This window comes from Protopterus annectens, chromosome 3.part0 (genome assembly GCF_019279795.1).
Source record: "Protopterus annectens isolate FY-2018-M chromosome 3.part0, PAN1.0, whole genome shotgun sequence".
NCBI lineage: Eukaryota > Metazoa > Chordata > Ceratodontiformes > Protopteridae > Protopterus > Protopterus annectens.
Genome location: NC_056731.1, coordinates 1,935,176,852 through 1,935,194,887, shown reverse-complemented (window position 1 = coordinate 1,935,194,887; position 18,036 = coordinate 1,935,176,852). Strand labels below are relative to the sequence as shown.

The 18,036-nt window shown below is 43.4% G+C and overlaps 1 protein-coding gene across 2 annotated transcripts in view; it reads left to right on the top strand.

Annotated features, from left to right (window-relative positions):
* The window catches only part of LOC122797194 (SREBF chaperone), a 2,019,897-nt gene that overhangs the window by 441,495 nt on the left and 1,560,366 nt on the right, over positions 1 to 18,036 (top strand). For both annotated transcript variants that reach the window (XM_044066018.1, XM_044066017.1), the window contains exon 6: positions 6,878 to 6,983. In XM_044066018.1, coding sequence (XP_043921953.1) covers positions 6,878 to 6,983 — 106 coding nt within the window. The remainder of the gene's footprint in view (positions 1 to 6,877; positions 6,984 to 18,036) is intronic.

Genomic DNA, 18,036 nt, shown 5'->3' with positions numbered 1-18,036 from the left:
CCTGAGGAATCTGTGTTCCTGCAGGCCTTTCGCGCCCGCCCCCCCTACCTCCTGGGTTACTCCACCTGCCAATGAACTTGTCAAGTTCATTGTGCAGCGTGCTTAGAAAGCCCCTGATACCGTCAAAGCTGTTCCCCGGAGGCCAGATAAGATCTTGTCCTCTCCTGCTTCAGATCCCCATTGGTCCAAAAGTCTTCCTGTAGATGCTTTGGTGGTGGCGACTGCAACAAAAAAGGATCTGGCAGAAGAAGAAAGCCAGACTGTTCATCCGCCTAACAGAGAGTTCCTGGGCCCTGGACAGAATAGGGAAGTGCACCTTTGCTTCAGCGACCTTTGCTATCAGGTCCCTGAATTATATGGCACATTTTACCATGCTTCAAAGGGATCTGGTTTCTGAGCTCTCTGGAACCTTGGCTGGTGCAGTATCTGATGAGGTCCGTGACAAAATGGCCTCTCAGCTGGCCACCACTGAGTCTGTATCTAACTCCTCTATGCGATTGATATCTCACGCATCAGAAGGAGCAGCTAGAGTGGCGGGTTCAGCTGCGGTCTTGAGACGACACACCTGGATGCGCTTGTGCAACTTCGCAGAACCTTTTAAGTCTTCCTTTCTTAATGCCCCCATTGAGCCCTCCTCGTTGTTTTGGCCGAAAGTTAAAAGCACACTGGCCAGATGTGAACAGGACGGTAAGACCATTTCTGCCGTAGGTGTCCATTATTCTTCCCCTCAAAGTCCTTTCTCCTGAAACCAAAAGAGTGGGAAGATATGGTTCAAGAAATCTCAGGGTCCTTTCCGTGACACACAGGCCAAGTTCTTCCCCAGAGGCAGAGGGGGAAACTCACAGGGAAGACGCTCCTTTCGGGGCAGAGGGGGACCGCGTAACCAGGGTTCCAGGGATTCTTTCCCTGGTCAATCCTACCAGCGCTCCTGAAGAGCGACCCAACTCCTTTCCTCTGGAGGTGGTTGGGGGACGTTTCTCCTTGTACCCTTCTGCCTGGCTAACCATCACCACCAATTCTTGGGTACAAAGGATCATAACCAGAGGTTATCATATCCCCTTCGATCTTTGTCCCGTCCCTTCAAAAAATCTTCCTGACATTCCACCCAGTCAAAGGGAAGAAGCAGCACTAGAGATAGAAAAGCTGCTAACAAAAAGAGTCATCCAAATAGTCCCTCCAGACCAGATAGGATCCGGATTCTACTCAAGACTATTTTTGGTGCCAAAGAAAACCGCAGACTGGAGACCAATTTTGGATCTCAGTGTATTGAACAAGTTTGTGAGAGTACTAAATTTCCGGATGGTCACTATACAGTCTATCCTCCCGCTTTTGGAAAAAGACGATTGGATGTGCTCTATAGATCTTCAAGATGCATACTAATACATAAAGGTGGACAGGCCATCAAGAAGATTTCTGTGCTTCCGTGCGGGAGCCAGTCACTACCAGTTGGACTCTCTACAGCCCCCAGAGTATTCACAAAGTGCATGGCAGTTGTCACAGCTCACTTGCGACTTCAAGGATTCCAGGTGTTTCCATACCTAGACGACTGGCTCATTTCCGCCCCCACCAGACATCTACTGGAAGAAGCCCTGGCATACTCTCTCCTCGCTGCTCAAAGGCTAGGCATAACCATAAACTGGCATAAATCCAATCTTACCCCATCTCAATCGACAGAATTCATAGGGGTTATCTTGGACACAAAAAAACTGCAGAGCTGTTATTCCAGAGCACAGAATTTTAAGGATAAAGCAACAACTAATTCCAATCCTTTCAAAGGGAAAAATCCACGGCTCACTCGTTTATACAGCTGTTGGGTTCCATGGCAGCCTCCATCACCATTGTTCCCCTGGCCAGGTTTCACATGAGGCTTCTACAATGGCTACTGCTCACCCAATGGTATCCTTTTCAGCATCCTCTTTCAGCCATGATTCGAGTAACCCACAGGTGCAAACAGGATTTAAATTGGTGGATGACACAAAATTTCTCACAGTGATCTCACCCCTTCTCCCCCCAGCAACCCAAGGCCACAGTGACCACGGACGCCTCCCTGATGGGGTGGGGGACTATGTCAGGGACAGACAGTCCAAGGCACTTGGTCCCAACTGGAGGCCCATCTGCATATAAATGTTCTAGAGCTGAGGGCGGTGCTTCTGGCGTTGCAAACATTCCATCCCCTTCTGCCGTCTGGGACAATTGCGATTCAGTCAGACAACATGGCGGTGGTCTGGTACATCAACAAGCAAGGTGGAACCAAATTTTACCCCCTTTGTCGAGAGGCCATGAGGATATGGCAATGGGCGATGGATACCAACCGTTTTTTTCTAGCAATGCACATTCCCAGGCGTTCCAACGTGATAGCAGACAGACTCAGCAGATGCATTCTTCAACCTCACGAGTGGTTCCTGAATCCCTTGATAGCGGAGGAGATCTTCCACTGCTGGGGCCGTCCTTGCTGCGACCTCTCTGCATCCCCGACCAACTACAAATGCAGCAACTACTTCGCCCTGACTCCCCCTCTGGGACAGTCTCCCAGGGACGCTCTAGTCCATGATTGGCCCCCAGGTCCTTTCTACTCTTTTCCGCCCTTTCCTCTCATTCCCCAGTTTTTGAAGAAAGCCCGGCGGTTGAAGAGCAAGGTAATCCTCATAGCACCATATTGGCCCCGACAGATTTGGTTCCCATTTCTTTGGCCTCACCTACTAGATCGACAATGGATTCTCCATCCAATCCCGGAGTTGATCTCACACACACAGAACCTGATTCATCCCAACCTGAACAGCCTGAAGCAAATGGCTTGGCTACTTCAATTCCCTTGATTGCCAGGCTGAATGATCTTTCTTTACCAGTATGTGATATTCTCATTGCTTCTCATAAGTCTTCCACTAGAATTACTTATCTGAGCAAGTGGAAAAGATTTACCTGTTGGCTGAAAGATAAACAAGTAGACCCCTTTTCAGTACCAGTGTCGATAATACTAGACTATCTGGCCGACCTGTTTCAATTGGGCCTCTACTATTAGAGTTCATTTGGCTGCAACTTCTAATTTTCATTTTCATGAGGGTGTCCAAGATTCCTCTCTTATGTCCCATAAATTGTGCAAGACCTTCATAAAAGGTGTGAATCATCTGAAGCCACATTTTAGAGAACCTATTCAACCATGGGATTTATCATTAGTTCTACAAGCTCTGGCAATGGCACCTTTCGAACCAGCCTCTTCTTGTGACCTCAAGTATTTGTCATGGAAAACCTTGTTTTTGGTCGCTATTACTTCTGCCAAACATATTTCTGAACTTCAAGCTTTATGTATCAAGAGTCCATACTTGATTTTTCATAGAGATAGAGTGTCTCTGAGAACTAATCTGTCATTTCTGCCTAAAGTGATCTCTGAAATGTCCATTAATCAAGCCATTGAATTGCCAGTTTTCTTTCCCAACCATTCAAACAGAGGAGAGTATTGCCTACATACCCTAGATATACACAGGCAAATCTGTTTTTACTTAAACAGGACTAAACCCTTTTGTAAGTCTGACCAGTTATTTTTGGCCTTTTCTGGATCTAGATTAGGATCTGCTGTTGCTAAAGTCACATTAGCTAGATGGTTGAAGGACTGTGTGACCTTTATTTACACACAACGTAATATCTCGTTGCCTACTACCATGAAAGCTCATTCAACAAAGTTGGTGGCAACTTCTGCTGCCTTCCATGCCAGAGCTTCTTTACATGACATCTGTGCAGCTGCAACTTGGGCTACGCCTCATACCTTTATCAGTCATTACAAATTGGATTTGGCCTCCAGGGGAAGAGCATCTTTCGTTTCAGTGGTGCTCAGGAATGTCCTTCCATGAGAGCCTCCCAGGAATAGTGGTAGTTGGGGACTCTGTTCCATGCTTAAGGAATGAACGAAGATTAACAATATCAGATAAAGAAGTTATGTCTTACCATAACGTTCCATCTGTGTTGTTGATCCTCTTTCAGTCATTACGACCCTCCCTCCTTCCCCCTCCTGTGGTTTCTAGTGGATCTCAACATCCAGTTCTCTTAGGTTATTTGACCAGAGGTAGCTTCTACCTTCTTTAACTTGCAAACTCAATCTGAGGTAACAGGGAGAGGGGGATTGTGGGTAAGAGTTTAGCTCGAGAGTTTGAAGCTGACGCGAGCTTGGAAAATGGCCAGCTCGGTTCCGAGCTCGGAACCGATACCCATGCGTAATGACTGAACGAGGATTAACAATACAGATGGAACGTTATGGTAAGACATAACTTCTTTTTCTTAGTCTGTCCCACAGTGTGCATCCTGCCACCCTTCTCAGGCACTTCATTTATATCACCTCTAGCTTCTTCAGCTGTTCTGCCTTTACTGCCCAGGTTTCTGTACCATACAGTAGTACTGGTCACACCACTGTCTTGTACACCTTATTTTTCAGCTTCTTTGGCATTCTTCTGTCATAGACTACACCTGACACACTATGCCAGTTGGCTGCCGCCCCTCTGATTCTAGCTTTGACCTCTTTATTCAGACTTCCCTTCAACCACCCCTCCCAGATACTTTAAGCTGTTTACCTGTTCCACTGTCTTCCCTTCTATCTCTATTCTCAGCTTCTTCTGGTTTCCCCAATTTGCTGCCATTGCCACTGTCTTATCTTTGCTTAGAGTCATCCCATGTGCCTTCAGTTTTGCATTCCATTCTCCTATCATTTGCTGAAGTTCTTGCTCAGAGTCTGCCTCTAATGCCACATTGTCTGTATATAGCAACTTTGTTGATCTGTCCCCTTCGACCTGTTTGCTAATGTAGTCCATCATGAGTATGAACAGCAGTGGACTCAGTGCTGAACCCTGGTGTACACCCACTCGCAACCCCTCTGTGAGGCCGAACACTTGTTTGTGCTTGAGTCGTTGGGTCCTTGTGCATAGCCTGCACTAATTCTACCAATGTTTCTGAGACTTCAAACCACTACAGTACTGTCCAGATCAGTTTTCTTAGGACCTTGTCATAAGCTTTCTCCAAGTCTAGGAATGCCCAGCTGAACTCTCTCCTCATCCTTAACTTCTTCTCAAGTATGTCTCTCACTGCAAACATCGGGTCAATTGTGCCACATCCTGATCTGAATCCAAACTGCTCATCTCCCATCTTACTTTATACTACTCTGCGTATCCATTTGTCAGTCACCCCCTCCAGAACTTTCATGCAATTCATTGTACCCCCTTTACTCTGCTCTCATTAGACCAGTCATTGAATAAAATGCCTCCTTTGGCATGTATCTGTCCAGAAACATGTAATAGCTGGAATGCCCACAGAGATTCCGTCAGAAGGATGCAAGGCCTAAATAATATGTCCCACATGTACAGCCTCAAAGCCCTGTCACAGTACTTATATCCTACAGACTGTCAAGAGGTAACCTGTATTTGGTATACAAAGCATCCTCCAACCCATTACTGATGAATTTACTGCACATCAACAAGTCAAACAGCATCAGAAATACTTGGTCTAAGGATCTAAACCTCTTCTGCAACATTAACAGATTGGTTTGGAGGGACAGGTATATCTCACAGAGGATACCGCTGCTCTGGAATAGATTCACAATACACGTAAAACAAATCTCATCCTTATTCATATTCATGCACAAGTTGGATTTATGGAAGTTTTACCCCAGTACTGAGCCCTGTACTTCTAATGGTATTGATCACAGTTTTTCTCTTTAGGGTAAAACATAGTTATCGACTTTGGGATGGCTAAGGCCAGTCTGACACCAAAAAGCATAGGTTAATTTAAGCACCAAATGAGGAAACTGGCTATTCTTAAAATGGCCTGCAAAGGCAACAAGAGGAGCTAGCCTAGTAATTACCTATGAATCTATGAAGAAAGAACTACTTTTACTAAATTGTACTTGTATATACTTTTAAAGGTTTGCTGATGCTAGCCTATGTCTATGAATAAAGGTTGTGGGCACCCGTTGATCAGAGTGTGTGCATTTCTTATTTTGAAGAATTTCTCCTTTTAAGAAGTGGATATGGTTTGTTGAAATGTAGATGTTGAGAAGAAGTAAAGGCAGTCAGTGGTGGAAGGTGTATTTGGAGTATGTTGCAAATTATTAGGTTTGGGTGACGGTTACTTAGTATTCAAAAGTTGTGAAAAAAATGGGGGACTTTGCATAGTACTCCCCTAAGTACGTAGCTTGGTCACCTTTGGCCAAGGTATATATTACTAAAAAGCATTTGCATATGGCAGTGGTGCAGCGGCAGCATTGTCACCCCACAGCAAGAGGCTGTCTGGTTCGATTCTGGGATGGGGTGCCTTCTGTGTGGAGTCTGCATGTCCTCCCTGCGTTTGTGTGGGTTTCCTCTGGGTGCTCTGGCTTCCTCCCACGTTATAGAGACATGCATCTGGAGTGTTTCTCCCCTGGCCTCCACTGAAAATGTTCCTCGTTCCAAGTCTGACTTTCCCAGTTAATAAATGTTAAATAAATAAAAATAAATATGGTTATTAAACAACTGGTTTGACTTTAATTTGGTCAGATCATGCGCAAGCGACAGAGTGGAAGGTAAGGTTTTGAGTAATATAGCATGACTGTGGTGTTTTCCAAGCATATTTGATAGGTAGGGAGTCTTACGAGTTTGTTTGAGTAACAGTTGCAGGAGAAATGTGCTAATTGGACGTACATGAATGTAGGTAAATCAAGAAGGATTATTTAGGAGAGGGCAGCTAAGGTAAGAAGGATGGGAAGAAACAGATCTGTGAAAGCAGTAACAAAAAATAAATACTAAGACCAATATTTTTTGGCATTTGGAAAGCTGTAGCTATATGTTTATGTAGTTTATATGACTGCTGAAATACCTGCAGGTTTTAGAGATGTCATCTGTGAATAATCTCTTTTCTTTAGACCTCCTGTTCGGCATCCCAGGCAAGTACAGTGGAGTCAGTTTAAACAACAGAAAGCACTTGGTATCATATACCATAACACTCGTATTGCAACGTTATGATTCCAGGTAAGAGAGATGTTTTTCTGTATGTAATACACAGCCTTACTTATTGTAGCAGTCTCTCTGTTTGCTTCAAACATTGCTTAATGCACCTTTGATATGATCACGTCTTCTAAGTGGAAGTTGTGTTTTAGTAAAAGATTGCATATATTTAATGTTTAATATACATATTTAAGCGAAAATTTGAAATAATTATCCATGAAGCTTAATTTTGAAACTTCTGAATATGATTTCCCAAAATATAATTTTTTAGTAAAATTTAAATATTTGTCTTTGCTTGTTTGTTTTTCAGCTTTTTCACACATTTCAGTCACGTAATTGTGATCTTTTTTCTTGCCTAAAATCATTTTTATGGAATTTATCTGATTTTTTTTTTTTAACTGTTTGTTGGCTGGTAAAATTGCACCGACTTAATACCCATTTACAGGGGAGAGTTGAATAGGGACTGTCGACAGGACAGTGCTTATCTTACACATCGTAAAGTATAAATCAACTAAGTAAAAGTTCAGAAAGTATAATACATTTGACAAAAGTAAAAGCTGCAGCAGGGTGTAGTTATTATGTAGCATGTATATGACAAAGTGACAAATTCCAATATATAGAGAAAAATGACAAGCAAGTTCATCAAAACGCTTTATTCCATCTTCAGTATTCTCTAGCACCTCTGCTAACACTTTTTGTGGAGAATATTTTTAATACTTCAAACAACATCTCAAATACATCACTCAACCAATAAAAAAATGCAATTAAATGTAACTCCGTACATACTTAGCAACATACTTGAAATAACATAACACTCTTCCAAGAACATTCATTATTCAAACCATTAGGATACAGTGCTGCATCTGTCAGTATCATCTAAAAACGGTTGTTATAATATTGACGCCTCCAGTAGCAAACTACCACTGTTATGTTTATCTTAAAAATCTGTAACAACAGATGTATCCTTCTTATGTCTCTGATATGCCCCTGCAGTCTAACTTTAAATTTTCTACTACTTTGTCCTTATGGGTTACTATAAGTAGGACAAACTAACTGAAATCTTAAAGTTAGATTGCAGGAGCATATTGGAGACATTAGACATAAGAAGGGTTCATCTGTTGCTATACAATTTTTAGATAAACATAATGCTGATAGTTCGCTATTGGAGGTGTTAATATTGCAAGTGTTTGTAGCATTAAAAAAAAATGTTACATAAAGAGACTATGCTTATCCTAAAGTTTGATACAGTGTATCCTAATGATTTGAATAATGAATGTTTTTGGAAGAGTGTTAGGCTATTTTAAGTATGTCACTTTAAGTACTGATTTCCTTTTAAATGCATTTTTTGACTGGTTTGATGGCTGTATTTAAGATGATGTTTGAGGTATTAAAAATGTTCTCCATAGAAGAATGAGATGTTACAGAGCACTGATGGAGTAAAGTGCTTTTATGAACTTGCTTGTTGTTTTTCTGTAATTATTGTGTAACATATGATACAGAGCAATAATAAACAGTATACAGCAGTATATAAAAAAGGCATATTTTGCAGTAGTTTAAGGAGAATGTAAGTCACTGATAAGCAGTAATTTGCAATAGTTTAAAGAGACCATGTAATTCATTGGTGAGAAGTAATAAACATTGTTTGAAAACTTGCCTGAAAATAGTATCTAGTAAGAACATGTCTGCCATTGCAGCAGAAGAGTGTTAACAGGTGAATGCAGTTGTAGTAGTGAGAACACATTACCATCACACAGGGCATAGCAGATAGTCCATTAGACTATTGTGATGCAGTTCCATTGGGTAGAGAGACAGAATGGAGGGGAATTCAAGAGAAGAGAGTTGGGAAGCTGGTGTAAAGAAGAGTAGATAGAGTATTCAGGTAATTCCCTGGGTGTAGTGCCAGTGGGAGGTCCCATTATCCCTTGAGCTGAATTTTGAAGAACATGTTAGTGTATGTCTCCTAGGTTTGGAATGCTGGAGAATTCTGTAGCTTCATCTGAACAGTTAAAAGGGCATGTGTGTGCTTGGGTTAGGTTCTGGGAATATCCAGAAACTTTTAGATTGAAGATCTGAGTTGCCTAGTTCTACTTGAATCAAGTCATTAAAGGTGAACATTTTGCACTGAAGAGCAACTCTTGGGCTCTAATGATGTTCTTCATCTCACGTTGCTGCAGTCCTTACATATGGGTAGTCCGCTGTCCTCGGTCGGCCCGAATACCAAAGTATTAGGCTGACGTCGGTCAAGGCGCTTATCACTGACATCAGGACGTCAGGGTACAAAAGCGCATGACCGACGTCATATCCTCAGTCTTTTTTGCCGCATGGTCCGATGCAGAAGCAGCGTTGCAAGTGCCGTTCGGCGTTCTGAAATTTTTCGAGTTCGGAGTTTCATACCGAATCCAAGTTGGCTAAGTACCCCGTTGGGGAATATTTAGTTTTTTTCTTGCCTCAGTGTATTACCGGATGACAGAAAAAGTGAATAATTGTATTTCTTGTGGGAAACAGATACCGCATAGGGACTATCATTCTTTGTGCATTCCTTGTTTGGGGCCTGAGCACGACGTAGTCGGGTGTCGCTTTTGTGCTAGGTTTAATAAGCGCACTATTGCCGAAGGTTAGATTGTGCTAGGCTGGTCTTCGGTAAGCGGTGCAATTATAATATGCTGTCGGATACTCCGACGCCCGCTTCCACGAAGAAGCGCAAAGACAAAGCGGTTAAACACAGGCAAGGTGAGTCGTCCGTTCCGGACGCTGGTTCTTTAGAGGCTTCAGTGGAACCGGTGGTTCCGATGGAGGCTTCTCTGGAGTCTCAGGGGGAGACTTTGATTTTGCAGGATGTGGCCTCTCAAGAGGCAGGTCAGGCTGAAGGGGCTTCTCAGGTTTCTGTACTCCCCTCCCTTCCCAGGGTGGTTAGGCCCTCTCCTTCTGTTTCCAAGGCTTCTTCCAGAGGCAGGCCAGGTTTAGCTTCTGTTGGTGTCAGTCCTAGTTCAGCATGGTCTGTGCCTAAGAAGCACATGCTTAAAATGGCAGAAGATTTGATTACTCTGATTAGAGGTTCTATGCCCCCTCCTGATAAGAGGCCTAGGGTGGAGCCAGAGTTGGAAAGTTTTGAACAGGCTTCGGATGATTCAGAGTCTTCGGCTGAAGACTTGCAGGAGTACACTCCTTATTCTGATTCTGATGCAGAGGATTCCACTCCTTCTGCTTCTCCTCCAGAGGATTTTTCTTTTTCAGAGACACTTCATTCTATGAGGGAACATTTTAAGTGGGAAGGTCAGGACTTCTCTGATTCACGGAAAAGGCTTAGGGAATTTTGTTTTACCTCAACATAGGCCCTTAGCTATACCCCCTGTTCTGGATGTTGTGCAAGATGTATTTTCAGAGGCTTCACTTAATCCTGATTCTCTGCCTCCTGCGCCTGTTAAACCGGATAGGTATTACAGGGTGCCTGAGGCTCATAAATATCTCTATAAGAGTCCTAGGGCAGACCCAGAAACTATTAGTCAGGGACCTAAGGGTGTCAGGGCCTCTGTTGTGAAGAATCCGGTTCCTCTAGATAAAGAGGCCAGAGCTTTGGATAGATGGGGAAAGAAGGTCTATACATCTTCTACCTTAGCAATGAGGGCTTTGAATTGCCAGTTTCATATGTTGAAATATCAGAATTTTCTTCTTTCTCAATTGAAAGCTAAGGTGGATGCTCTGGCAGAAGGCATTGAGTGTAAAGAATTACAAGATTTGGTGCATGTCTCTGAACAGGTGGGTAAGCATTCTTTACAGTGTGGTTTTGATGCTTTGCAGGCCTCTTCTAGGGTGGCTGCCACTGGTTCAGTTCTTCGCAGGCACGCCTGGCTTAAGGATCAGAATTTATCTGACCATGTTAAGACAAGGATTTTGGATGCTCCTTTGCAGTCTGAAGTGTTGTTTGGTCCACCTGTGGAGTCAGTCTTGAAGAAAATGGAAGACAAGGCTAAGTCTATGCAGACTGTTAAAGATTTTTTGCAAGTTCAGCCTCCGAAGTTTAGTAGAAATTGGCCTGCTAAGGGGTGGACGTATCCTTCTTCTGATTCTCAATCTAGGGGTAGATCTAGACGTGGTAGGGGCAGAGCTCAGAGTTCCTTCAGACCTAGAACATGGAGTTCACCTGCACAATCTTCGAGTGAGGGCAGGGGCCAGTCCTTTCGTAAACAGGCCCAATGACCTACTTTCTCAGCTGCCAGATCCTTCTTGCCTGGCAGCACCTTTGGGAGGACGGTTGGCACTCTTCAAGGGAAATTGGATTTTAATTACCCAGGACAAATGGGTATTGGATATCATACACCAAGGTTACAAGTTTTGTTTCCATACCTTGCCTCCTTTCAAAGGCATGCCAGACGTTCCTCCTCAGCAAAGACTAGAGGCTCACAAACAGATTTCTCTACTACTTCAAATAGGAGCTATACAACCGGTACCTCTGCCAGAAGTGGGCCTAGGATTTTATTCTCGCCTGTTTCTAGTACCAAAGAAAAGGAACACGTGGAGACCAATTTTGGATTTATCTATCTTCAACACATATCTGGACATTCCCAAGTTCAAAATGTTGATGTTACAACAGCTTTTACCTCTGCTGGGCAAAGATCACTGGATGGTGACTCTGGATCTCAAGGAGGCTTACCTTCATGTTCCTATCAGGCCCAGTTGCAGGAAGTATCTGCATTTTCGGGCTGGGACTTTTCATTATCAGTTCTCTGCATTGCCCTTTGGCTTATCTACTGCCCAGAGTGTTCACAAAGGTTCTGGCTCCAGTGATAGCTTTCTTCAGGCTAAGAGGAATACAAATCTATCCTTATTTGGACGATTGCCTGATTCTGGCTCAAGGAAAGGACGAACTTCTTCATCATTTACAGTATGTGATGGCAGTGTTAAGATGCCTAGGGTATTCTGTGAACGAAATAAAGTCCAGTCTAGTACCCTCTCAGGATATGTGCTTTCTGGGTGTGAGACTGAATACAGCATCCCAGATGGCCTTTTTGACCCCGGACAAACAAAAGAATCTTTCTCTTTATTTCCATCAATTGTCTCGTCAGTCCAGGCTGACTGCAAGGACAGTCCTTCAAGCCTTGGGGTTCATGGCATCTTGTATTCTGGTACTTCCCAATGCCAAACTGCATATGAGGAAGCTACAATGGTATCTCAAAAATGTATGGACACAACACTGCCAAGATATGGACACTGTCATTCAGATAATACCTTGCATTCAAAAGGAATTTTTGTGGTGGGCTCAGGAATGTCACCTAAACAAGGGACTCTCTGTGACCCAACCAGGGGCGAGTCAGATTCTAACGACAGATGCCTCAGACAAAGCTTGGGGAGCTCATCTAAATGGAAAATGGGTACAAGACACGTGGCCTGCCAGACTTCAACATTTACATATCAACTTGAAGGAGATGTTAGCAGTCCAATTTGCTTTGATAGCTTTCAAGGATTTACTTCTTCCAGGGCAGGTGTTGATTCAAACAGACAACACGACTGTCATGTGGTACATCAACAAGCAAGGGGGGACACATTCATACCCTCTATGCAGACAAGCAATGATTTTGTGGGAGACTGCTCTCAGTTTACAGCTAAATCTTCGGGCAAGGTTTCTGCCAGGAGCACAGAACTCCTTAGCAGATGTGTTGAGCAGACAAATAATGGATCCCCACGAGTGGAAATTGGATCCTCATGTATTTCAAAAATTGACAGTGTTATGGGGAACTCCAGACATAGATCTGTTCGCTTCTCCACTAAATTACCAGTTGCCAAAGTTTTGCACAAAAAGGTTTCATCCCACAACTTGGAAAGTGGATGCTCTCTCATTCAATTGGAGCAATCTTCACGTATATGCCTTTCCACCACTGCCTCTCCTCCCAAAGGTACTCCTGAAGGTCAGACAGGACAAGCCAACCATGATTTTAATAGCTCCGGATTGGCCTCGATAGCACTGGTACCCATTACTGAGAAGTCTGGTACGGGAGCCTCCATGGCCTTTGCCTTTCGATTCCACACCTGCTGTCTCAGGAGAACAGTCACTTACTCATTGTCAAACTTCAGTCTCTGCATCTAACAGCCTGGCATATTCTGTTTTAAACCCTGGAGGGTCTCAGCTTCCACAACAAGTTTTGAATGTTATTTTGGAGGCCAGAAGGCCTAGTACAAGGAAAGTTTACGCAGATAAATGGAGGAGATTTTTAATTTGGAGTACAGCAAAGGACTTTGATGTTTCTATACCTAATTTAAGTGTTGCTCTTCAATACCTTACTGAGTTATTGGACAAAGGTTTGTCCTTCTCCTCTATAAAGGTTCATGCTGCAGCAATTTCTGCTCACTATGACTGTGACCCACCATTATTTTCTCATCCTTTGTTTAAGCAATTCCTTAGAGGGGCAAAGAATATAAGACCCCCACGTGAGCTCCTACTCCTGCTTGGGATCTCAATTTTGTGTTGGAGAAACTCACTCTACAACCTTTTGAGCCTGCAGCTACTGCCGAGTTGAAATATTTATCATGGAAGACTGCTTTTTTGTTGGCCATTACCTCTGCGAGAAGGGTTTCTGAATTACAGGCCCTTATGGCGGTTGAGCCTTTCTTAATTTTCCACAAGGATAGGGTATCTTTGCGTACTAACCCTTCCTTTATGCCTAAAGTGGTTTCTAGTGTGGCTTTAAACCAAACTATTCATTTGCCTACTTTTTATGCAAACCCCCAAAATAAAGGGAAAAGATTTTGCACACTTTGGATATACACAGACAGTTGCGATATTATTTGAGCAGAACTAAAGGGTTCAGGCAGTCTCAGCAGTTGTTTGTTTCATTTGCTTTGGGTTCTCAGGGCAAACCTGTTTCAAAACAAACTATTTCTAAGTGGATTGGTTTTTGTATTGCTTTCTGTTATTCCCATCATGGTAAGGAGATTCCAGCTGGGATTAGGCCTCATTCCACTAGGGCTACTGCCACTTCTACAGCTTTTTAAGGGGTGGCTACTAAAGATATTTTGGAGGCAGCTACTTGGAGTTCAGTGCATACTTTCTCTAAGCATTACCACCTTCCACTTTACTCTAAATCTAGGGCTGGATTTGCCACTGCAATTTTACAGGGCATTTTGGCAGCTCCTAATGCTTTATAGTTTTGCCATCCTCCCTTACCTCTGCTTTGGGATTCTACCCATATGTAAGGACTGCAGCAATGTGAGATGAAGAACATAGTACAGTTTTGTACCTACCATAAATGTAGATGTTCAAAGATCCACATTGCTGCAGTCCAATTTACCCTCCCTCCTTCCCCTCTGTAGTTTGAGGTGGTGGTGTGGTTTGGGTTGTAAATATTGTAAATATGGTTAGTGCAGGGGTGGTTGGTTGTTCTTTGCTGTTTTTTGGCTTTGGCCTTTCTTTTTAGGGCCTTCTGACATCTGGGGCAAGAAAAGACTGAGGATATGACGTCGGTCATGCGCTTTTGTACCCTGACGTCCTGATGTCAGTGATAAGCGCCTTGACCGACGTCAGCCTAATACTTTGGTATTCGGGCCGACCGAGGACAGCGGACTACCCATATGTAAGGACTGCAGCAATGTGGATCTTCGAACATCTACATTTATGGTAGGTACAAAACTGTACTTTTTCTCTTCCGTCCATTCCTCAACGGATGGGTCTTCTGATCTGATTTTGACCATGTCAGACTTTATGATGCATAACTCAGGCTCCTCCCCTTACCCATAATCCCCATGCTGTCCTCACATTACCTCAGATCTCTTTTGATGCTCGCTGAGTACAGATCTTGTTCTTTCCTCAGGCTTGCCTTAGCTTTCTAAAACTATTTATATCCTCATTGCTTAGTTTGTGAATAGTTCTTTCAGGTGTTTATCTGTGGTACCCTTTTCTGCCTCTTTCAGCTCCCTTACACTAAAAAAACACTCCTTCTGCTTCTTCCTTCACTCCTTTGGTGATCTTTCTGTTTATGTGGATTAGGTTTCCCCTGTAGTAGGTTAGGATGTTACTGTTTTATTATAGTTTCATATGTGTTTACTAGGCTAATGATCACGAAGACTGTTTTAATCCTAGCCATGCATCCCAAATCTCTGCCAAGTTCTGGTACCCTTGATAAGTGTAAGCAGGGGCCTGGGAGATGAACAATTTATGGGCAGTCTGTGTCCATTAGAGACATAAGTGGCAATCCATTGATGAATTTCCTGTTCCCCATCCAGATGTCCAAGTTACACTTGAATTGGGTTAGGGAAGAACTCTGCTTCACATGGATGGGCAGCCTATTCCAGAGATGGAGTCATCTCTGGGATACATACCTGTCTCTCCAGCAGGTCCTATTTATATCTAAGGCAAGGTTTAAGCCTGTAGAATGGGTAATTCCCATACTATTTATTTTGTTAATATGCCAGAGGTCCATCAGAGTGGGGTTTGACAGTGCCCTGTATTTCAGGCATAGATTTCCCCTCAACACCCTGTAGGAGACAGAGTACAGGGATAGGGCCTTGAGGAGATCTGCATAGGACATTTTACTTATGCCCTGTACTCTTTTAGTGAGGAACCTCTGTGGACGTTCCATTTGTTGGACTTGCCTGGTTGAGTAAATACCAAAGGGGGGCATTGTACTCAATGATAGGTCTGATGAATACCTAATACAGTGGAACAATGACTTCCGTGGACCTAGATCCATACCTTTGTTTATAAGTTGTGCAGCATAGAATGATTTCCTCACTACTGTAGACATGTGATGGTCAAAGGCTAGATTACTAACTGTGTGTGTCCCTAAGTCCCTGACTAATGGGTCAACTCTAAGGGGTGTGTTGTCAATATGGTAGTTACCAGCTGTGGATGACTTCTCGAAGGATACTGTTATGCATGTCTTGGCATTTAGTTTTAGTCCATGGCTCTGACACCAGTTTGTCTGTGCCAGCCCTTCCTAGAGAACATTGCTGTCAATGTGGGATTCAGTGACAGCTCCTAATTTGCAATCGTCTGCAAATTTAGTTACCCAGAGACCATTGAAAATGGCCTTGACTTCAGAGAAGTAAATCCCAAAAAGGAGTGATCCAAGGACTGATACCTGAGGGGATTGCACTTGTGACTGGTCTGTTTCTAGAGGTGGACTCCCCAATTTTAACTTCCTGGGTCCTGTGTGTGAGCCAGTTGGCTATCCGCTGGGTGACTTACCGGTTTGTCCCTAACCTCTTGAGTTTGTCGTCAGTGCCTGAGTGGGGTATTGTGTCAAATGCCTTGGCCAGGTGAAGGTAGGCACTGTGAACCATTTTGCCCTTATCCATTGCTTTGGTGACCTTCTCAAAGACATCCACCAGGTTGAGTAGCCATAACCTGCCTTTGATGAAACCATACTAGGTTGGATTCAGTGGTTGGAGGTATACTATATTGTTATTAATCATTTCCATGATAATTCATTCCATGGCTTTGCATATAGACTATTGAAACTTATGGGTCTGTAGTTTCCAGGGTCTGTAGATGCCCCACCTTTGTGCAGAGGAATGACTGTTGCTGCTCTCCATTCATGAGGCTCAAAGCCTGTTTGGAGGCTATGGTTAAATAGCAATTCCAGAAGGCCTGGTAGGTCATGTTTCATACTATTTAGGAGGCATCCTGGAATATTGTTTGATCCCATTAATGCAGTTGCCTTGGCCTTAGAGAGAGCATTAAGGACCTGTTCCCTAGTGATTGCAGGGGGAGTTGTATTTGATGGTATTTCATGAGGGAAGGTTGAGGGGGCGAAAGGGGTAAAGTTGGAGCTGAATTTGATGGCTAGTAGGTTTGCTACATCTTCTGGCTCAGTATAGGTGGCTCCATTTACATTGAGCTCTGCGCACAATTGCATATTGCCTTTGAGGTTGCGGATATAGCTAAAGAATGCCTTGTGGTTTGTCCTTGGCCTGGAAGGCCAAATTTACCTCAAAGTTGGCTTTGCTAGACTTTGTCATCTGAGTTGTTTGTTTAGTTTGATGAGAGTGTTTTTATCATACTGGGTGTTGCATCTCCTAATTTTTGCTATAGTCTATTGATTTTGTGATTCCACCAGGGTGGTTTTTTTTAGTTAGTTTTGTCCTTCATCATGGTGGGTACAGCTGCCTCTGTGCAGCTATCAGCATGCTTGTATAGAGTTTCTGTAAACAGTTCTACATAGGCAGCAGTGTTTTTAGAGTTTATGGGGGCTTGAAATTTTGACAGATTATCACTTAATAGCGGGAAGTTAGCCTTAGATTAGTTCATGAATATTTTGTTAAGACTGGCAAATTTCACATGGGTAAGTTTGTTTTTGAGACTTTGCCTAAAAAAGGTACTGTGGGGGGAGGCAAGAGCTTTTGCTAGCAGCCGAAAGCCTAGAGGTGTCAGGTGCAAACCATCTCTGGCAAACCAGTGAGGTTTATCGACCATGGCTTCCCAGGCTGACAGGAGCTGGATCCCCTTTGACTGACACCAAAAACTAAGCCAATTATTGAAATTAGTCATTTTTGTTTATACTGTGGCATTATTCTAGCTGAGGGTAGTATGCTGCTCAAGGCTAGGGACATACCTGACTGGGACACATACTCAGAGAGCTCAGTTGTGTCTCTCTTCATATAGTTTAGTGAGGTGCGTCTCGGGTTGTTTACTCCAACATGAACTGTGACAGAGTCATAATGGTACTTGTTGTTGAGAGACCCGAGTGCATCCATGAGCCGACGAATCCTAGCACCAGACAGCAGCTGACTGTGACTTTCTTCTTACCCACCCTGGTGAGTGGGACTTCCTTGTGTCTCAATGTTGAGTCTCCAATGACTAGAAATTTTGTTTTTTTTAACTGTTGCACCTTACGGGCTTGGTGGGTGAGACACTGGTGTTGCTGTGTGTCATGGGTGCTGCAGAAACTGTGTTAGTTGTAGCAGTCTTGTACTTTGGAAGTCTCTGGTGTCTTGGTAGGTTTTTTGAAAGAACCTCTGCATGTGTTGATTTTTGTGTTGGATTCGTACTATGTGTATGAGTAGTGGTACTGTGTACATTTGTAGTGGTGGGTGGGTTGACATCCTCTTCCATGTTACTGTTTTGAGTGAGAGAGAGAGTATGGAT